Here is a 20,918-nt window from a genome sequence, read left to right as displayed (position 1 = left end):
ATAAGATATATATGTGTGTATATATATATATGGGCAAAGAGGTAATAACGACAGTGCAGACAAAGAAAAGTCAAAGATAGAAAACGTATACATATTGCTCCTTGAATAAATGATAAGTTGGCTTGCCGTCCCTATATTTTTGGCTTCAAATATTACTCATAATAGTTATAGTGCCATGATCACACTACCTGTAGTTATACAATTTGTAACTTGAACAGTTCACAAAATGGTAAACGATCGCCTATAAGATATAACCTTTATTTTATTAGATTTCAAAGTGAATCTGATCAATAAATATTCACAATGCAGACATTTTTATGACCATCACCATTAGTATGTTGGTTTCAACATCATCGTCAGATAGTCTTTACTTGATACAGGCTCATACTTTTTTGAGTTGTCAAGGCACTCTATCATAGTTTCTTCGTCTGGAACGATGAAAAAGGCAGTGGATTGTCGAACCTTTCTCCTTCTATCCTCATGATCAGGAATCAAAACTCGATGTTTCTGAAAAAAATGAACATGTTTTATTTTGTAAATTAAATATCCGATAAGCTAATTAAATATCAAGAAATGGAAACCAGATTTTGTATTGAAATGTTGTCACTTGTGTGCATCAAAATGAACCTTGGATATTTCATCGATATTCAGCCGTCATCATGTCAGGAACAATTGAGGATAGTGGAGTCAGGCTTATCTATGTCTGCTTGTTTGTCGCTTTGTGGATACAACTTCATCAAACTATTTCTTAGAACTGCATTTTTGTTTTGGACTTTCCACACACCGACCAATGACATCTTCCTATGTGAAGGGAGGTTGCAGCATTACAAGGCACTGAATGGAACAGCTCCTCAGTACCTACAGGAGCTTGTTACCCTGTATCAGCCGTCAAGATCACTGCGGTCGGAGTCAGAATCTTTGTTGTGTGTCCCAAAATCTCGTACTGTGACCTACGGAAACAGATGCTTTGGGAGGGTTTCGGCTACGTTGTGGAATAGCTTACCATCTGCTATTAGGAAGTCAAATACCCTGGCCAAGTTCAAGAGGGACATAAAAACTCACCTCTTCACGTCTGCATTTTAGAATCTTTGCAAAGACGTCATGTAAATACCACCCTTTTATTTGTTCAATTATGTGCACATTGTTTGTTAAATGTATGAAAGTGATTGCAAGCCTTTGTTGTTTGTTTTCACAATTATAACCATTACTATTATCCATATGTTGTAAAGAGCCTTAGAGTAATTTTACAAATTATATAGGGCGCTATATAAATGTTGTATATTATTATTATTATTGTGACTGTTCAGGTTTAAGGTATGAGAATCATACGGGGTGTATGACTTAGCCTTTGAATCTTAGTTCCAGTTTTGTAAATGACAATGGTTTTCTTTCATATAGGACACCTGTAGTTATCTTTCCACTGTATATTCGAAATAATTTGAAGAAAAATACGGAAAATGGTAAACTTTTCTTTGGACTGAGTCAATCCAGGGATGAAATACTACTGTTAGCTACGGCACTGAATTTGACGACCAGAAACCTGTAAAATAATATCAACTCACCGTGGCGATGAGTTTGTCGGAAGACCATCTCTGCATCAGGTCCCCAATGTTGATCAATACAGTGTCGGGTATAGGAGCTATTGGAATGTACTCTCCTTCAAGTGTTCTTATCTTGGAAGAGCATGTTAAAAGTGTTGACGATTTTGTTACAAATAAGAAGGAATAAAAAAAGATGGATTTTACAATAGTTCTCAAGAACATGTTTTCAAATATGCATAAAATATTTTGTACCACTCTAAGAGTTTCTTTTCGTATAAAAAACAATACATTTTACAATATTGACAATGATATAATATGGAAATAGCTCCCTCTCTGTTGCGACGTTAGACCAAAACAATATACGTGTTTCAGGTAACATGCATGGATCAATACTATACATTGTATCAAATTTTACAAAGCGTTTCTACACATTACAGTAGAAAGTAAGCTGTCAAGAATTAGGTGAGGTTAATCGAACAGGAAGAAATTACAATATAATGAGTTACTCGGAGCTTTGCCTGGATAAATAATAAATTTTGGATACATGTGCTAGGATCGGTAGGAAAATTTAGGGTAGGTCGGGGTACTTGAAACACATGTTTCGTTTTGCCTTATTTTTACCAGGGATCAACATATAATTTAATCTCGCTTGTAACAAACCTTTTCAATGGCCTGAAAAATATGTTATCGGCCCATAACATAAAATAAAGACGTCGCCGCTTGTAACGTCGCTTCGCTGTTTATTTAGAGTACACTCCGTTTTTTTGTGTTATAGCTCCATTAACAGTAAAAATATATTCAAGTTAAATAATGCTGAAATCCTACCTCTAGACCGGACACGTTATCCTGATAAAGCAAAGTCAAGGTGCCATAGTCCGAGTGTTCTCCAAATCGCGCTTGTTTCGGATTGACTGCTACAAAGCAAAACAGAAGGTGTGCCGCTTGTAGATGCATCACTATTGACAATTTACACAATATAGCTTAATGTACGCTGGAAATATCAGTCTCTAATACGATAATTTCTTATAAAATATACTTTTGGTGACTTGGAGACATATCAACACATAACTAACCATGTTTTTACAGCCCTCCGGTGCAAGACAAATCTTCGTTGCCCTTTGAAATTTTAAAACAAGGATCAAAAATGTTTTTTTTTCAATATTTGTTTAACAAGAAACTAACCCCATCCGATTAAAAGTCTTTACAATATTTTATAAATTGAGAATTATAAAAGAGTCCGTGTTTGTTTAGATGCGGATCACTTAAGTTATCTAAATACCAACACTGTGAGGTTTTTGACATTAGATGTCAGTATTTTGGGAGTGAACGTTTTTAGCGGAATGGTACCCAATTTATGTTAGAGTAACCATTAATGTTGTATTTTTTCAGCTTAACGCATGCGTAGAAGGAAACTCCAATGTCACTATTATTACTGACTTGCCACCACAAACTATATACGAAGATTTGGAAAAAGTGTTTTTTAATCAGAGCATCGTTCAAAATATATTTTTTGCAGCCTTAATTGTATAAATGTAATGCTGTTTAACGTTCGAAGATTTTTGATGATTATTTTTATAAGTTCTAGTTTTGCATTCTCACCCATTTTGCAATATTTTCACGAACTCTAAGCTTACCTTTATCCTTCGGAATCGTTGGGTAATAATTGTTCCTCATGAGTGTGGTATTGCCTTTTTGACTAATCAACTTGTGACATTTTCTCAGGAACGCTCCGTCCTTTAAGTAGGAATACAGATGAGAGTCTATGGGGTTTTCGCCCTCACATAGCTAAAAAGGAATTCTACTAGGCCCTAGAAGCAACTTGTACTCTGGAAACAGCTTTTAGTCTGATAATTTAATATCAAAACTCGACTTTTTTAAATACTTTCCTTTCAATTATATATATATATAAAAAAAATTATCTAATAGAAAAAAAATATTCTTGAACATTTTAGTGTATGCTTGAGCATACAAGCATACATGTATGCTACGCCACTGGGAATACAGACTTTTCTCCAACGACCTCTATAGGTTTCCTCACTCGCCATCCATGGGATAAACATGCTAGGAGACAAAACGAACGTTGCTATAATAAAAAGCTCCGAAACTCGCGATAGCTGGTTATCATCTTTTCCTAACTCTCATTAGTTAGTTTTCAAATTGTAATATACATACGGTAAACTCGTGTTTTTATATAATTTTAAAAATTAACTAACTCAAGTTAGATAAACATGATAACCAAACATCACTCGTTATAGAACCTTTTAATACACAATTTACCTCTAATTTTAACCCGATCGACACCAAATCCAGTATCCTCAAGGCTAGCTGGTGAGATTTGTTGTAGACCTCCTTCACGCTGGATTCGAAGTTTTCAACATCAGGCCACAACTGTTTTATACAAAGAAGAGCAAATAATAATAAAAAAAAGGATCTGCTAAAAAAAAAAAATCGATTTTATTTCCAATGATTTCACTTTTGAAACAAGTTATGAAATCGCTTTAGAAATTACAAGTAGATTTCTACGCAAAATAACAACATAGATATGCATAATTATCAGAAAAATAAAAAAATTCCATGTTCAGACATTTCAAGAATAAACATGCATACAATTGGTTTATTCCCAGCTAGTCAACACTTGTTATCGAAGTGCTGTACATGTATCTAGTAGTCACGTTTTAAATTTGTGAAGACACTTATGATGTCCACTTTGATACTGTTCCTCATTTCGTATTAAATATTTTCATAACGAAGTATTAATCATTATCATGTTTTCAAAAATATTAGTAAATATCAGTAACTATCTATTTATTTAAATTGAATGCGTCGATTTCTTATAAAATGGTATAATAAACTAATTGGTAGTTCGAATGTTGCCGATCTTAATATTATACATACACTAACCCAGGCAGTAGACTCCAAAACAAGAAGATTACCAATATGAATTATGCTGGATCTATTCTACATAGAAACGAATCTTTAACGATGAGTTTGTGAGCGAGAATGATTTGTGGGTAAGAAATATCAAGAATGAGTTAGCAACCTTAGGACTTAATTACATGTTTGACACTTCCTTGTCATTTACTCTTTTTTTTTAGATAATAGAACAGAGACTGATAGAAACTCCCAATCAAAACATATTGTCAAAAGTAACAGCTTCACCTAAAGGGATTTTATATCAACACTTAATAGTCTTAATAGTTATGTCGAGTGACATAACAATTTACAAAAATACCAATCGCTCACTGAGTCATAGCTTGTCAAAGGGACCTGTCGGTCTTGAAACGTTGCGACACGTTTAATACGTACATTAACTGTTTGTGTAGAAAGTAAACCTTTGAAATATTGGTTTAAGATCTTAAAATCTTAAAATTGTATCAAATCCACTTCCTCTAGTTTTTATTATTAAAATGTTGTAGTAAAAATGATTTCAACTGGGCTAAAGCAGTAAGAGATGAATTGAATAATCTAGGTCTTAGTGCTGTTTGGTTAAATCCATGTATTTCTCAGCAAAATGTGTTATTACCATTGATAAAACAAAGAATTTTTGATCAAGGCATACAATCCCAAAGGGCCTCAATGGAAAACTCTCCAAAATGTTTATTGTATAAAAATATCATTGATTTTGGAAAATCATTACAATTTTACCTCACAAAATATATACCAATGAAATATCGCATTTGTTTAACTCGCATCCGAACATCTACACATTCTTTGGCTGTAGAAGTTGGAAGGTATAATAATATACCTAGAGAACGTAGATATTGTAAACAGTGAACTCCCCCTCTGAGGTAGAGGACGAATTTCATTTTTTATTAATCTGTTCTAAATTCCAAAATTCGAAATAAACATCTGTGTTTAAAGCCGTTCAGTTATTGAGTGCCCATAATATTAAAGAATTGTGTATACTAGGAAAATTCATATATGAGGCAAACAAATTAAGGGTATTATAATGGAATATGATTGTCTTCATTCTCTGTACATTGTTCATGATTTGTGTATAATATGTTTTGTATACTGATGGGCCAATGGCTAATTGTTCGAATAAAACTTGAATAAACTTGAACTTGATATCACATATTTCCAAACTGATGAATCTTATTGAAAACTTAATGTATGTAGATAGTCATTGTATTCAATCTTATTTAAGTAAACCTCTTGAAAGTAAATACAAACAAATGTAAACAGGATTTAGGATATCGCCTGTTAGATTAAATATAGAAATTGGATGACATCATAACGGCATTCGCAGTAACAGGATTTGTACCAAATATAATTTGAGATATAGGAGACGAGTTCAATTTTATTTTGATTTGTCCATTTTAAAGCGATTCAAGGCACAAATTAATTAAACAATACTATTACAAAAAAAACCTCCATTTTTAGATTAATACAATAACTTAGCATAAATAATGTTAGAGAATTATCCAATGTAGGAAAATATTATTAGACCAATATGACGATGCCTCAGCGATTTGCACAGTCCGATACAATATTAAACAGTTAATGAGAAGTCAAGGTGGTCAGGAGGCGACTAGCTTATAAAAGACCGATGATCGGGTAAATAAGGTTTTAACTATTTATTCTTCTTGCAGGTCACGGTCAAATCTGCCCTAGCAAAGCGAAAAAAGCCACACATTTAAAAAAATGTGCAGCAACAAAATAAAATATGTATTAGAATATTAAGGGCACGTGAAATTGTAAGGGAAAAAAGAGTTTTGTTACATATGTCAATTTCTATTTTTTTCTCAATACATTCTCACAATGGTTATATATACATTCCAATATAACACACGCGCAGATGTTGATTGTTAAGTAATACTGACCTCAATGTTATCCGCTGGCATGTAGTTAAACCCCTCTTTATAGTCAACGGTCCTCTCTGCATTTATCCTAAAGATCAAAGAGCCCAAAACTTTTAATTCAACCAAAAAGCACCAGCAACAGAGCATAGATATTTTATACAGCTTGGCAATTAATTCAGCAGTATTTTTTTTATATATTAAAAAGACATATGTAATTTCAATTTTTATTTATTTAACAAAATATGCAAATATCAACCCCAGAAGGAACAAAAGTAAATGTACTGATGAAAGTATATTTGTCCAGTATTGCCTGTCGGCGAACAGCAAGTGTGGACGATTTTATTTGATTAGTTGATTGTTGAGTTGCGTCAGTAACTTTGCAGTGTTAGGTAATTGTTCGACACTTTGATGATGTATCGACGGCTCTCATTGGCTGCATTTAAAATGGGCGGTACCTTCTAGTTGCATAGTGCGTGATGTGTGATTATGAAGGAAACGTGCTCAGAATCAACATGGACGACTCAAAATCGGCAGATGACTTTGTTGAAAGTTTGGATCCAGGTCTACTTACATACAAGGGTGAACTGTACACGAGGTCGGTTACAAGCGAACAAACATAACAATTCCTGAGACCTAAAGAGGTCCAACTTATGCAAAACCCGGACGTATATAAACGTCATCTAATTGACCGGGTAATTAACATGCAGTCTCCAGACACGAGAACGCACTTAAGAGACACAGGAGTCCGTTAAATGCTACAACCAGTAATGATCCATGTTCTTCAAAAGCCGAATCGCTTCGCCCTAAACAACTGAAATACGAGTCCGCCTCATCAAGTGTGTGTAATGAAGACGACGAAGTTGCAACCATAACCCTACATAGTAAAGGTATGTACTCGATGGATGTTTGTCTGTTTATCAAATACACTGACTACGATTATAATCTTAGGATCACGACCAGAGGACTTGATACGTAATACTGAGAGTTGACCAAAGTCGTAGGGGCTACACATGACGTTTGAAATCTCTTTTAAATAATAAAACACATGTATGTCTAGTAATTCTATGGAGTGTGGTATGTGACCCTTGAGGATTTCCTTTTGCAATATTACAGTTAATGTATGTATATTTTCAAAAGCCATGTATTGTTTATAAAAAGAAAGACAAAATTACTTGATTCACTCAAATACGTATTTTTTGCACCTGAGCTTCCAAAAATTTCCTAACTAAGGATTTTTCGATTCATCAACAGAACAAAAACCTACAAGCGGTATAAATTCATCCTTTTAAAAATTTATTTCTCATTATATTTTGTGATCATATCTAACGGAAAATTTACGCAAAAAAGATACATTACCATAATAACTGATATGGGGATTGATTATTAGATACTAGAAAAGCTGCGTTTTAAGGACAAAGTATGATACATTACGTTTCTGTCTCGAAGGGTACCCATCCATGAAGCTGTCCGTTACGAGGACGAAGGTAGGCATTCTTGTACTCAACTGGCATTTCAAAGAACGTTTTGTTCGCAGCGTGCATTTTATCAATCTAAAAACATATATAACCCGTTATTATATTTAAATGAAAACTATTTGATATTATTCTTGATATTAAATATTTTCCCCGTTATATACCGTTTACAAATATGAAATTGTTTTACATATTCGCGCTTTTTATGAAAAAAGGGCATTTTGCAATATTATCATTTTGCTATAATATTACTATCATCAAACTGCATATTTGCTCATTTTAGAGAGGAATTAAACTTCGCGAGTGCATACTAATTTGCGAAAATATGTATGTTAGTAAAAGAAAGAAAAAGAAAGAAAATCAATCTAAAAGTATGTATTTCCAGGTTTCAGACCATGTTGAACTTCGATAGTAAAGCGTTAATGTTTCCAATCTGTATGTATTGAATGGAAGATTCAGTATTACAAACTGCATCCAACGTATATCATATATATTTTATAAAATAGTTACACAAAAATAATCAAATATACTCTACTATTATGCTCTTTATTATAAAAGTCAAAGGATGTACTCATACACGTTTCTTTTGTAGAATATTTGATGTAAGTATAGTGTTATTAAATCAATATAATTGTATAATATCACCTATCGTTAAAATATATGTGCATCATCATCTCTTCTACAGCCAACCTCGTCTGACCTCATACTGGCGTGACCAATTTTCTTCTAATTGCTGAAAGTATTCGTCTTCCTATACACCGAGTTGTGCCCTAATATCTTCATTGCAATATATGCTTACATTACATGCAAATAATCACCAACAATACATTTTAACAGAGAGATCCATCTTGTAAGCAAGGAACTGATGGTTAGCCATATCAGTTATTTTGCAGCAGAATCACAACCCTACGCCATTAAGTTTATAAACAGAATTTAAGCTGACATGATACATGATACTGTATTTTGTAAATACTCAACAGGCCGTTACCGTGTGCACACACAACCACAAATCACAATCCTGTGGTTCTATAATTAGGCTTTATAGGTAAGGTTGGACTCTCCCTCCCAATTTATATTAAGCGACTTGTCCTTTAATCATCGAAATAAAATTTAAAAAATCTGGAAGACATTTGTTTCATTTTTTTTCCAAATATTTCCGTTTTAGCCTTAAAGCAGTTACGAAAAATAGTACAGTCAAAAGGAAAAATGGATAACGAAAAAAACCCCGCGTGGCAGTGTTCGGCATTCACATTTAATAACAGTTCGAATTTCACTTTGTTTTGAGATTTTTTTTGTAATGATTAGAGATTGGATTCATTTGCATATTCAAATCAATTACAAATCAGACTAGGTCGATTTCTGACAAGGACACATTGGACTTTCTCTATTTAAAGAGTAGCATGTAGTAGTTTGTAATTCTGATTTTAAGTCAGTTTTATGTTTTATCGAGCTCTAATTTTACTTCATATACTGATATCAAGAGGCGTTTATATGTTTATCGCCTATGCAGTAAAATACCGGGTTGCGTGAAAAGTACACGTGGTTTCATTTCTTCTACATTGGCTCTTTATAAACATACCATTATAAGCTGTGATTTATGAGACCATAAATCTTGTTTGGTAATCGGTTGCATTCAGAGTTATAAAAACCCTACAAATACTGCTCGTATGAATAGGACACCATTTTTCTGAACGGAATGCATTTTAATACTTCACTCATATGTAAATAACAATCTTAGCCTATTCTTGTCACGTACTATAGCATGTTGATGTATGTAGGTGTACGTGTTGAAATAAAAGACGTTTACATACCAAAGACTGGGGGATTCCGTGATTTTTGATGTAACAGAAGCCGACGTCACTCAAGGCTCCACATAAGTCTTCGGCCACAGACTGGACAGTCTCTCTTTCCACAGCGTTCTCACTGACCACATCCAGGCCGTACACCGACATGTCTACTATTGGGACATTCACCTTATTCGCCATTGCAGCCAAGGAAGTCCTCGCTTCGTATTCCTATTTATGTATTACAGAAATACTGTATATTATACTTTACCAAAGCATTAACATCCACTAGTAAATACGACGTGAGATAGACTTCAAAACAAGACGAATATCAACAAGAGACCAGATACGACAATTTCCTGCACAACATGTGACGTAAGTCATGTTGTTACACCTCAAGTGAATTTCTAGCTATTTGATTGGTTGGGAGAAAATTAAACAAAAATCTCTGTCACCCTCCGAAAATACATTGGTTTTAAGGGGCGCGGGTGATATTGCCATGAGACAGTGAAAAATATCACATGCGCAAAAAATGTGCGTGCACCGCTTCGTTTCCCCACCGTGATGGTCACAAGAACGTTTGACGGCAACAGCAAATTTCATCAAGCGCCGGTGCGATAGCGATTGTAAACAGCAGACTATCAACAAATATTATCGAGGTTTGCTGCCGTTTCTGAGCTACAAAGACTTTTGGTGTAACAAAATAAATATGACATTCATTAGCAGGTGACAGTGAATATTGTCAACCCTCAAAAACCCATTGTCACCCTCGGCTTCGCCTCGGGTGACAATGATTTTCTCGGGTTTACAATATTCACTGTCACCTGCTAATAAATGTCATATTTATATAATGTCAATCTTCACACCCAGGATATAACTCCATCTACAACGACCACAAACATATGTCTTTGATCACTATAGCTACAGAATTCCTCTTATAGAAAACCAGGTCATGACAACGTCTGTAGAATATCTACAGCGGAGGTTGAAACCCCTATGATTTATCACACTAAGTAAAGTAGATATGGAGTAGTAAGGTAGTACATCAACTGTTAAACATAACCTAATAATTATTGTCTGAAGGAGGTGATACATTCTGCCAAGCTGTAAAACACTGACAATGAAGAGAATGTTGTGTCTTATATTTCCTATTTTTAAGGTTAATTGAAATGCATGCAACTATTTAAGTCTTATTTTTCAAGTAAAAACATTATCGATTGAATGTTCGCATCCCCATCTTGGGACACATCTTCGAAATTGTTCATAGTCTTTTCTTCATCAGTTATAAAATGAAGGTTATTACTCAAAAAATGTTTTATGCGGACAATATCATCCTCGACGTACATTTATCGCTAGTGGAGAAGGGTAAACGGTCTCGTTTCTATTGACAACAATAGAGTGGTGTCATCATTTGACAGTTACAAGCAAATACTGACATACAAAATGTTTGATACTTGATGTGTATTTAATACCGTTTCTTTTAGAAAATTAGACAAATTAGGTTTGATGTTTCCCAAAAGTTCCCTTTTGTCTCTACGTATACAGATTTTTGCGCATGTCATTAAGTGGATAAGTGTATTGCTTATGACTGTACTCATTAGTTTGCCTTGCTTTTTCGTTGTCACGTCTCTGGTTCGTTCTTATTTTTAGGACGTGAAATAGCTTACATTTGATTTAGAGTCGATGGAGTTTAAAACTCTTTCTATTCTCCTTGCACTTCGCTTTTTCAGAACTCTTTAGAGTTTACGTCCATGTTGGTTGTTTGCATCGAAATAAATAAAAATAATCACAGTAATAAAAAGTTTCGGAAATAATCTATGTAGCATGCTTTAAGGCATATTGCTGGTTTGGACAGGAGACATCAAGGGGATGTTAAATGTGGTGCAGAAAGTGGTTACAAATGACAATATCAGAACTCAAACAAAAAACTAAAACAGAAACTAAGCCAAGCGATAAAAATATAAAAAAAACCCACCAAAATGCTCTCCAATAGTGTAAAATATCAGTCGTCGCTTTGTTAATCTGAAAATTTACATATTACTATATTCATGACTCTGTGTGAAAGGTATGCTATTGAGACGAATGCAAAATGATGGGTGTAAGGCAAACGAGTTTTCCCCTTATTGTCAACTGACTGACATAATCATTTTATAGAATATCCAGCAAGGGGTTGGCTTTCTTTTCGTGCTTTTTTCGTTGAAGATATTTTAATTATAAAGAGACGGGAGGATTTATATTAATTGAAACGTTTAAAGCCCCATTTCGAAGGGTTGTGATCTGTATCGGGAAAAAAATATGCTTATGCTTGGATATTGGCAGAAAAACATTTATAAATACTTGCATATAAATGGTTCACAATGTTATAAACCACATGCTACAGGGAAATAATTCTTTACAAGGACACACATTACTATTTGTATATCTTTTGATATATATGTATATAACGCAGCATATAACATGAAATCGTTTGTAAGGGAAATACGTAACGTTCAATGAGACTGTTATATCCACATGATAGGTAAAAAACCCGAAGGAAATAATACCTTTACAGAGCCAAATATAAAGAGCATCACTTACCTCCTGCTTTTATAAAAATATCGCAATATAGCGGACGTGTCCACTTATCTGTCCTGATAGAAGCTACTTGCACTTCTAGTCATGCGCTTCCCTCGTGCAATACTCATCTGTTAAGTGAGGAAGTTCACCAGTGACCCCTAGTGTTAGCTGTATTCGCCTATTCATATCTCACTTTGCACACAAATTCGGTTAAATGATTAGGTAATCTGAACAAGATAGTATCCGCCCTATCAAGTTTCCGGAGAATCGAGCAAATTGCAAGAGCTTTTCTGCTTCTATTTTTTCTTATACATCGCATTGTCACCTACAACACAAGAATAAGCACCTAGTTACCAACAGAAACGAAACGGTAAAATACGAATAATTAAAGTTCCCATGGTCATGTTTAACTTTGAGTATCAGACAATATACGATTTTTCATCAAATGCATCGCTTTTATGGCATTACTTTAATATTTTTCGGCTGCGCCAAACATTTAAATACACTTAAGCTTACAAAATGCAGTGACAAAGGGTATACAAATATGCAGAAACACAAACATGACCTGCATCTAAAAAACCAACCCTAGTAAATGCAATGAATGGTCTTACCATACCAACGACGTGATCAATTTAAATGTTTTACGATTAACAACTTATTATTAACGTAGAATGCTATTTTTAGGTACGATTACTAACCAATATATGAATCACTTCGAAATGTTACATATTGGGTGATTTTTATCGACTGTTTTGGCTGATAATAAAGGTTAAGGTCATATATCTGGCATACAAAGATTGTGGTAAGATATCATAATAAAAGCTTATAAAGAGAATACCTTTTTTTTTTAAATTTCATATTCTTGAGGATAAATGGAATACAAATAATTTTACTGCGAATTGAAAAGAAGAATGTGATATGGAAGGCTTAGAACGCATAGCGTATTCCTTTTTGAATGCATTCATATTACAGTATAACTTACTTTTTCACCCATTTTTTATGCAGACAAGTTTATCCTCGCTTTCTATTTCTTGGTAGCAGTGTAGTGTTTGACAAACTAAGTATCACTTACAGTAATTGGCAACAGCTAATATATTGGACTCTCTAATATTTAATTCAAACTAAGCATGGCAAATGATAATACACAATGCGAAGAAGTTTTTGGATTGATCTTTTGTTAATTTTGTCGAGTTGGGTTTACAAAGATCCCTATTTAATTTTAGGAATTACAAGATAAGCGCTGTTATTTTTTGTTGTTTGTCGTTTGCAGGATAGGTTCAAAGCTGCCGGCAAAATAGCTTTCCATAATCATGGAGAGGATAAAGATACACTCATAAATAAAACAATAATACAAGCTAGTGTTTCCTGATATTAGTATGTTCGTGTGCTTTTGACTGTTCACATATTAGGATAACAAGGCTTCACTAGTATTTGGCTCTTGTGATGAGACTGACATTTGCAATATGAAACAGAAATAAGCGACTTTGGTCCATTAATTTTTGCCACAATGCTGCAAATCTAAACATGACTCTCAACTTGCAAACATGAATTCGGTTAAATGATCTGATTAAGTATGTGTCATGCGTGTTCCCACGGTCATATCTGTCTTCGATTACACGGATAATATAAGGCATTTTACCTCCTGTATCTCTGTTTTTTAATTCTAGTTGAGGTGAAAAGATACAATGGAACAGGTTACACAGGTGTGTGCAGGTATGATTTACCACTATGACGTCAATAGGAGTTCACCCAAACGACAAGTTCTAGTAAATGTTACGGTCTAGCAATGATGTAAATGTATTTTAATTCCAGCTGATGTGAAAAGATGCAATGGCACAGGTAACACAGGTGTGTGCAGGTATAAATTACCACTATGACGTAAATAGGAGTTCTGTGATAGCGTAATTTGGGATAGTTGGCTTTGCCAGAATTTGCTCAAAATTGGGTTGTCAAATTTTGGAGCGCCAAAAATTGGCGTTTGATAATCATGTGTTCTTAATTTTGGTGCTTTAAGCTATATTTAGCTACTAAGTCGCTCCATCAGTCTATTGTTTAACGTTGGTTGTGCAGCTAAATAACGGAGCTCGATAGCCTCTATAGCCTTTCCTTTCCCAGGTAATTTGCTGATTACATGTCAGTAGGATACGAGGTATTGTCAGATTCCATGAGTCTTTTTTATTTCGTCACTTCTATCTGGGAACCACCGGGAGAACGTATACTTACCGCGATACTTATCTGCATACCTTGGAACACAACTAACACAATAGCCGATATGAACATTTATGACACCTCCAGATGCAGACATACCTTTATTGACATGTCATGTATGGAGTGTGTTAATGTTTTGAAAAAAATCCATGATTTGTTCAATATGAAAAATTATAGCCCACGGAAGTCAGCATTTGGTGCCTAATAAATTAGTAGGAATACGGTCTGTCGGAATCCGCATGTTGTGGAAGCTTATTTTTGGCATCGTAAAAATTTCGTTGTGTTTGTTTTGGCTCATTCACTCCAAACGCTAAATAAATCAAACTATAACCATATCCAAAATACCTAAGTATAGTAACAGTAATACAGAACGATAAAAACATAAAGTTTAACGTAGAGTTTTGTTTTTGTGTATAAATAATAAAAAGAAAAAGCTAGCATTGGTACTTATTTTGGTTATCTGGTATAAATTGTTTTGCCTGAAATTAAAATTAAAGCATACAAAATACTGTGCATTTCTATGTCTCGTAAATTGACACTGAATAATAATATTTTATTGCTGAACTAAAAATTAGAAATAATATTAATCTTTCTTTATATAACAACAATAAAGAGACATGCTTAACTATCGATTACACTTTTTTGTGCGAATGGAAGCGTGCATGAAGTGTGTCTAAATATGGGAGGTAAAAAAAGTGTATCAGCTTTAAGCCGAGATGGTACGTCCTACGTCCGACCTGAGAATGGAACTCTGGCCATCTTGGAGACTACCTGTAGCATATTAACAGTCAGACAATGGTGCTCAATTGCTATAAGATCAAATGAGTAAATATGCCGTGTGGATAATAAAATGATAGTAACATCGTGAACTGTCAGGGTCCTGGTATGAAAACAATCACCTTTCAACAAATCAAAGTATTTTAAGTATTATTTGTCTTCAAGATTTGTTTTAATAAGTATAAATAATCCTAACTTGCGATATTGTATTGCAGATTCTATAAAAAAGATTTGACCCTGGTTGATTGCAATCTTATATCTGATAAGCTTATTATGTTCATACCTGAACAAACACAAATGCAGGATTAATAACGGACCCCTCATTAATACATTAATAACTGACGTATTCTTTCATTAGATGCAATAGTTTATGTGACAATGGATTTTAACTTAGTAAAACTCAATATCAGAGATATAGCAAAATAAATTGCATCACCAATTTAGAATGAATATATGAACAAAAATCTGCATATTTAAGTTTAACTTTATGTAAGACGATCAGCTGTTTGCAGAAATCATGTTTCGAGAAATTAGCGGATTATCTTTAAGCAGTGCATCATATAATTAAGCAATGAATGTTTTAGCAATTGTTGTTATGGTCCTATAACACACATTGATATTGATGACAAACTTAATAAAGCCCGGTAAAAACATTGGGTAGTGTGTTTTATACATACTATGTTAAAATAAAATATTTGTTTCATACATAAACAATGTTTTTTTCATATTTTGTAAGTGTCTAATTTAACAAAAATGAAAATAAAATAAAAAAGGATATTATAAAGCGCCTTATCCTCCTGTAGCCAACAGCTCTAGAGCGCTTAACAATATAAAAATAATATACATTATATGTAGTAAATCTACAAAAAAATGTATATATACAGTTCATGAAAAATATATATAAGATATTTGTCCTTATTTTAAATGATACAGCTCCTGAACAGCACTATTCCTCAACGAATTCTGCTGGTAAGTTGTAGACAGATGGAGTCTCTTTAAGGATCCCTGCCCCAGTGCATTTTGTATTTATATACAACAACCTCCCCTTAACTTCTGTTCGGATATAACTGTAGCACAGTTGGACAACGACACAGCTGTTGACCAGGTAGCCCAAACGGTTAGAGCAATATTACATCAACTTGAAGTCCAGGGTTTGAATCCCGATTGAGACCCGTTGATTTGTTTTACAATCAGAACACTGTTGTTGATTTTGTTTTGTATATTTCATTTTGACTCGTTCTTATTTAAGCCCCACAGGGTATGGTTTTAGTTTCAGAAATGATTTATCTAAGCTATAATCATTCCTGAGGAAAACAACAGTTCCAACACCTAGTTACAGTATTTACAGTAGTATAGGGATATTTACCATGTACCAAGGAACGGTCGTGGAGCTAGGTCCGTAAGGTTTGTATCATGGTGGTTTGCGAATAGCCAGTTTTACAAACAAAAGGACTCTGAAGGTGTAATTTTATACTGATGTTTAATACACAAAATACAAATAAAAATACAATACAATACACATTCGTAACTTATATATTGATATCATTTTGTTGTTATTTCAGTCGCGGCAAACTTAGCTGTGACCACTTATAATTTCATGGTAGCCAAAAATACATTAAGTGAGGACGGATAAGCACATTCACACTGAAACTTGTCACCTTAAAGAATTGATGTTATATCAACCAATACTGTACACTCATTTTGTGGTATGGACAATTTCGACTATTTCTTGTTTTTTGAATTTAAACTTGTTTAAAATTATAAATATATTGATGTATTTGTATAGCAAGTCAATTTTGCATCTCTTTGGATGCTTGAACAAATAACACAACACGTTTTAATGCTATACGTGTAGTGGGTCCTCATATTTAAGGGTCTCCGTGCTACCACCAACAACTATAAAACAGTCTTGGAAATTGTAGGACTATAGCTTTGATAAATCATTTCTTAAAAGATAACCAAACATTGTGAAAAGATGAAATGAACAAAATGTAATCAACAACAGTATTTTGTGTGTAAAACAACCAGCAGGGCTAGACCACGAACCGAACACTGTACTTCAGATTGTTACAATATCGCTCTACCTGATCAACGGATGTGTCCTTGTCCATTATAACCAAATGGTAGCTAAGGGTAGGATAGTGTATAGAGGACAATCACGGTCAGTGGGACAGGGATTCCTAATCTATAGACAACTACACGCTTTATGTTTGGTCGTGGGGCCAAGGTTTGGGAAATTAGGGTAAGCATTATCTAGAAACAAACACAGTTATCTTTTCCCGAAGGTTATTTTTATAGTCTTTATATTATCCACGTACTTTGAATGTCGTACACAAGTTTCAAGGAGAAGCAATCCTCAAATGAGACTATGTCATTTAGACCTATGTCGGCGATATTTTTCAGCAACTTCAAATATTACATCTGCGATATTGATTTCGTTCGAAAGAATATTAATCCCATTAATTATCTTGTGGACGATTTCTTGACAATTCTTATTGACCGATGTCTATTACAACAATTTTGTTTTAGTAGCAAATATCAATTAATGTAATAAATGAAGTGAGTTTTTTTCTTGTGATATGAAATATGTATTAAGTTCAGTAATACATTGTATGTAAAAATATTTTGTAATATCAAATCACAGTGTTTACGAAATATGCAATGACATACATTTGCCGACCCTATGCAAATATAAAACTACCTGTTATTTACGCCGGACTATGTTGGAATTGTCACGTAGCGGGTTACGGCTGATGCGCGAGGACCCTTCGTGATACGGGAATGAAAGCTGATATATGTGGGTCACACTAGGTCCTATGCACTTACAAATAATGTAAAAAAAAATATGCAGACGATATGCTTTTTAATATATAACAACAAAATTTGGAAACAACATTAATATATTTTTGTCCTATCTTGACACGGAATGAATGACTCGGCATTCTTAGGGGCTGCTCTCTGTTACTTAATCTAACTACAACATAGTTGGTTACAAACATATCTATTTACAGCAAAAGGAAATTAAAACAACACACTTAACTTAAAAGAAGAGTGGGGCGATCCCCGGCTTGAGCGATCTCATCAAGGCCTTTGATAGAGTTTGGCACAAAGGGTTACTACATAAACTAAAAGCATATGGTATATCGGGCAATGTTTTTAACTGGTTTGAGAATTATCTTGAAGATAGAAAGCAGAGAGTTCTATCTGAAGGTCATTTTTCTACTTTTAGGGTTGTTAATGCCGGTGTTCCTCAGGGATCAGTTCTCGGTCCTTTTTTATTTCTATTATACATTAATGACATCACTGATATAGTCCAGAGTAACATTAAGCTGTTTGCAGACGATACATCATTATATGTCATCGTAGACGAAAACCCACAACTAGCAGCAGATTATCTTAACCAAGACCTAGATAGAATTAACAACTGGGCTAGTACATGGGACATTAAATTTAACCCCTCTAAAACCAAATCATTAATTTTTTCTAGAAAAAAAGAACCTATCCATCCTCTAATTAATTTCTCTAATACTTGTGTAGATAATGCCCATGATCACAAACATCTTGGATTAACTTTTTCTGAAGATGGCACTTGGTCTACCCATGTTCAATTAATATATGAAAAGGCTAGTAAAAGAATAACAATACTTAGGTATCTGAAATATAAGATTGATAGGAAATCACTATGCAAAATATATACAACATTTATCCGCCCAGTGCTTGAATATGCAGATATTGTCTGGGACAACTGCTCTGACAATCTTAAAAATTTATTAGAATCTGTACAACTAGAAGCTGCAAGGATTATCACAGGTCTAAGGAAAGGTACATCACACCAAACTCTATATAAAGAACTAGGTTGGGAATCCCTGTCTGATCGAAGGATGAACCATAAGCTAACTCAGATGTATAAAATAACTAACAATTTATCACCCACATACCTCCATGACATAATTGATCCTCTTACTCATAACCCAGAAAATGATAGGTATACTCTAAGAAATGTAAGAATGTTTAACCCACCACTATGTCGTACAGAATCCTATGCTAAAAGCTTCTTCCCAGTAATGTGCAACAAGTTCAATGGACTTGAAAATGATATAGTACATTCCCCTACTCTTAATAAATTTAAGGCCAAGGTGTATAATAAAATATGTTGTAATAATGATATCTCGGATGTATTTAAAAATTGTGAAAGCAGAAAGGATAACATAATCCTATGTCAACTGAGAAATGAGGCGAGTAACCTGAACTATGATCTATTCAAAGATCACTTGAAAGAGTCTCCATCTTGTCTGTGTGGTGATGCTTATGAAACTGCTACACATTATCTTTCACAATGTCCAATGTATACTAATGAGAGACAAACTTTAATAAATGAGATTTTTGAAGTGTGTCCGGTTAATCTTGATACTAAAACACTTCTTAATGGAAGCACTGTGTTAAACAATACTGAAAATAAATCTATACTTGATAGTGTTCTAAAATATATATACAACACAAGAAGACTTGTTTAACTAATTAAAACAATCTATAAATTTTGTTATATATAGTCATAAATGATAAAATTACTGTCCTTAAACCATTATGTGATTCTACTGATTGTTATATTTACATTGATGTTTTAATATTATACACCTAAGGGATTAAGCTTTGTAAGCTGTTTTTACTGATGGGTGCAATAAAGTAAAACATAAATGTGCTAAGTTTGAATGCTTAGTGTTCTGTGGTTTAATCTGGATTCTTCTCGAGTGGATGATATGTGAACGGTAAAGGCCGTTAGAGACTTTTTGTCTGAAACTCGATGGGATGAAAGATTTACACATAGAACACTGGCAATACATCTTACACATATACTACATTATCAAAATCTTCTAGCTGAATTGCCTCATTTTATTTTTTCATATTTTGATGTTGTTGTATCCCTTACTTTTTATCACTCCTACCAATGATATATATATTGATACTAAATGGTTCTATACTTCTAACTACTTCATGCAACAGCAGCAGGGTATGAACAGGGGGCACTAATGACTTGCAAAACAAAAAACAAAAAAACAATTGTAGCAATTTCTCTGTTTAATATATCATTAGGGCATTGCTTTCCTATTACTAATTAATTATGATTGACTTTTTAATATGAGCATTGTATAGCTAAAAATATCAATTAAATATTTATATGTAATTGAAACATACATGGAATTATCTCCCCTATACCATCTGCTATATATATATATATATGTCTATGCTACCTATTATATATGATTTGCATCAATATTTTCTTACAAACCATTTCATTCATCTTTGTCTTTGTCATGTCAACCAAAGGAGAGAACTTATATAGGCCTAGCCTGCTGTTCAATCCTATTGTTTACTCAATAAAATATGATGAAATAAAATCTCAAGCTGGTGACTAAAATAAGTTGTGGGGTTATCCCCAAGGCTTGAGCGATCCCAAGCTGTGGAGCGAGTAGCTAACAGGCGGCCCTGCAAACAGGCATCGAGCGACCCCGGTGCCTGAGTTTTTCAAAGTATAAGTAAGAACATGGTTTACAGAGCGATCCCCATACAGTATTAAAGAAATATTATGATGTACCTATATAAAAAATAAATAAATAAATAAATTAATAAACCTGAACAAGCAAGGTGGTGAAGGGGTGGACGGTGGGAACAAAAACAGACAGTGCTGATGCTGAGACTGCTTGAAATGCCTGAAGACAATATCTAAAGGGCTATCTCTATAGGCTGAATGACCATTGGTCAACCAGGTCACGTGACATA

At 33.9% G+C, this 20,918-nt stretch overlaps 1 protein-coding gene across 1 annotated transcript; it reads right to left on the bottom strand.

Moving 5' to 3' along the window:
- Positions 1-330: 330 nt before the first annotated feature.
- LOC110447693 (UPF0676 protein C1494.01-like) lies at positions 331-9,767 on the bottom strand. Its single transcript, XM_021493539.1, has 8 exons — positions 9,627-9,767; positions 7,775-7,893; positions 6,365-6,431; positions 3,819-3,929; positions 3,176-3,275; positions 2,367-2,455; positions 1,563-1,673; positions 331-507 (listed from the first exon to the last, which is right to left on the bottom strand). Exons 1-8 carry the CDS (start codon positions 9,765-9,767, stop codon positions 331-333), a joined length of 915 nt encoding a protein of 304 aa, XP_021349214.1.
- Positions 9,768-20,918: the final 11,151 nt, after the last annotated feature.

The sequence above is a fragment of the Mizuhopecten yessoensis genome, unplaced genomic scaffold, assembly GCF_002113885.1.
Source record: "Mizuhopecten yessoensis strain PY_sf001 unplaced genomic scaffold, ASM211388v2 scaffold3575, whole genome shotgun sequence".
NCBI lineage: Eukaryota > Metazoa > Mollusca > Bivalvia > Pectinida > Pectinidae > Mizuhopecten > Mizuhopecten yessoensis.
This window is presented reverse-complemented; position numbering and strand designations above follow the sequence as displayed.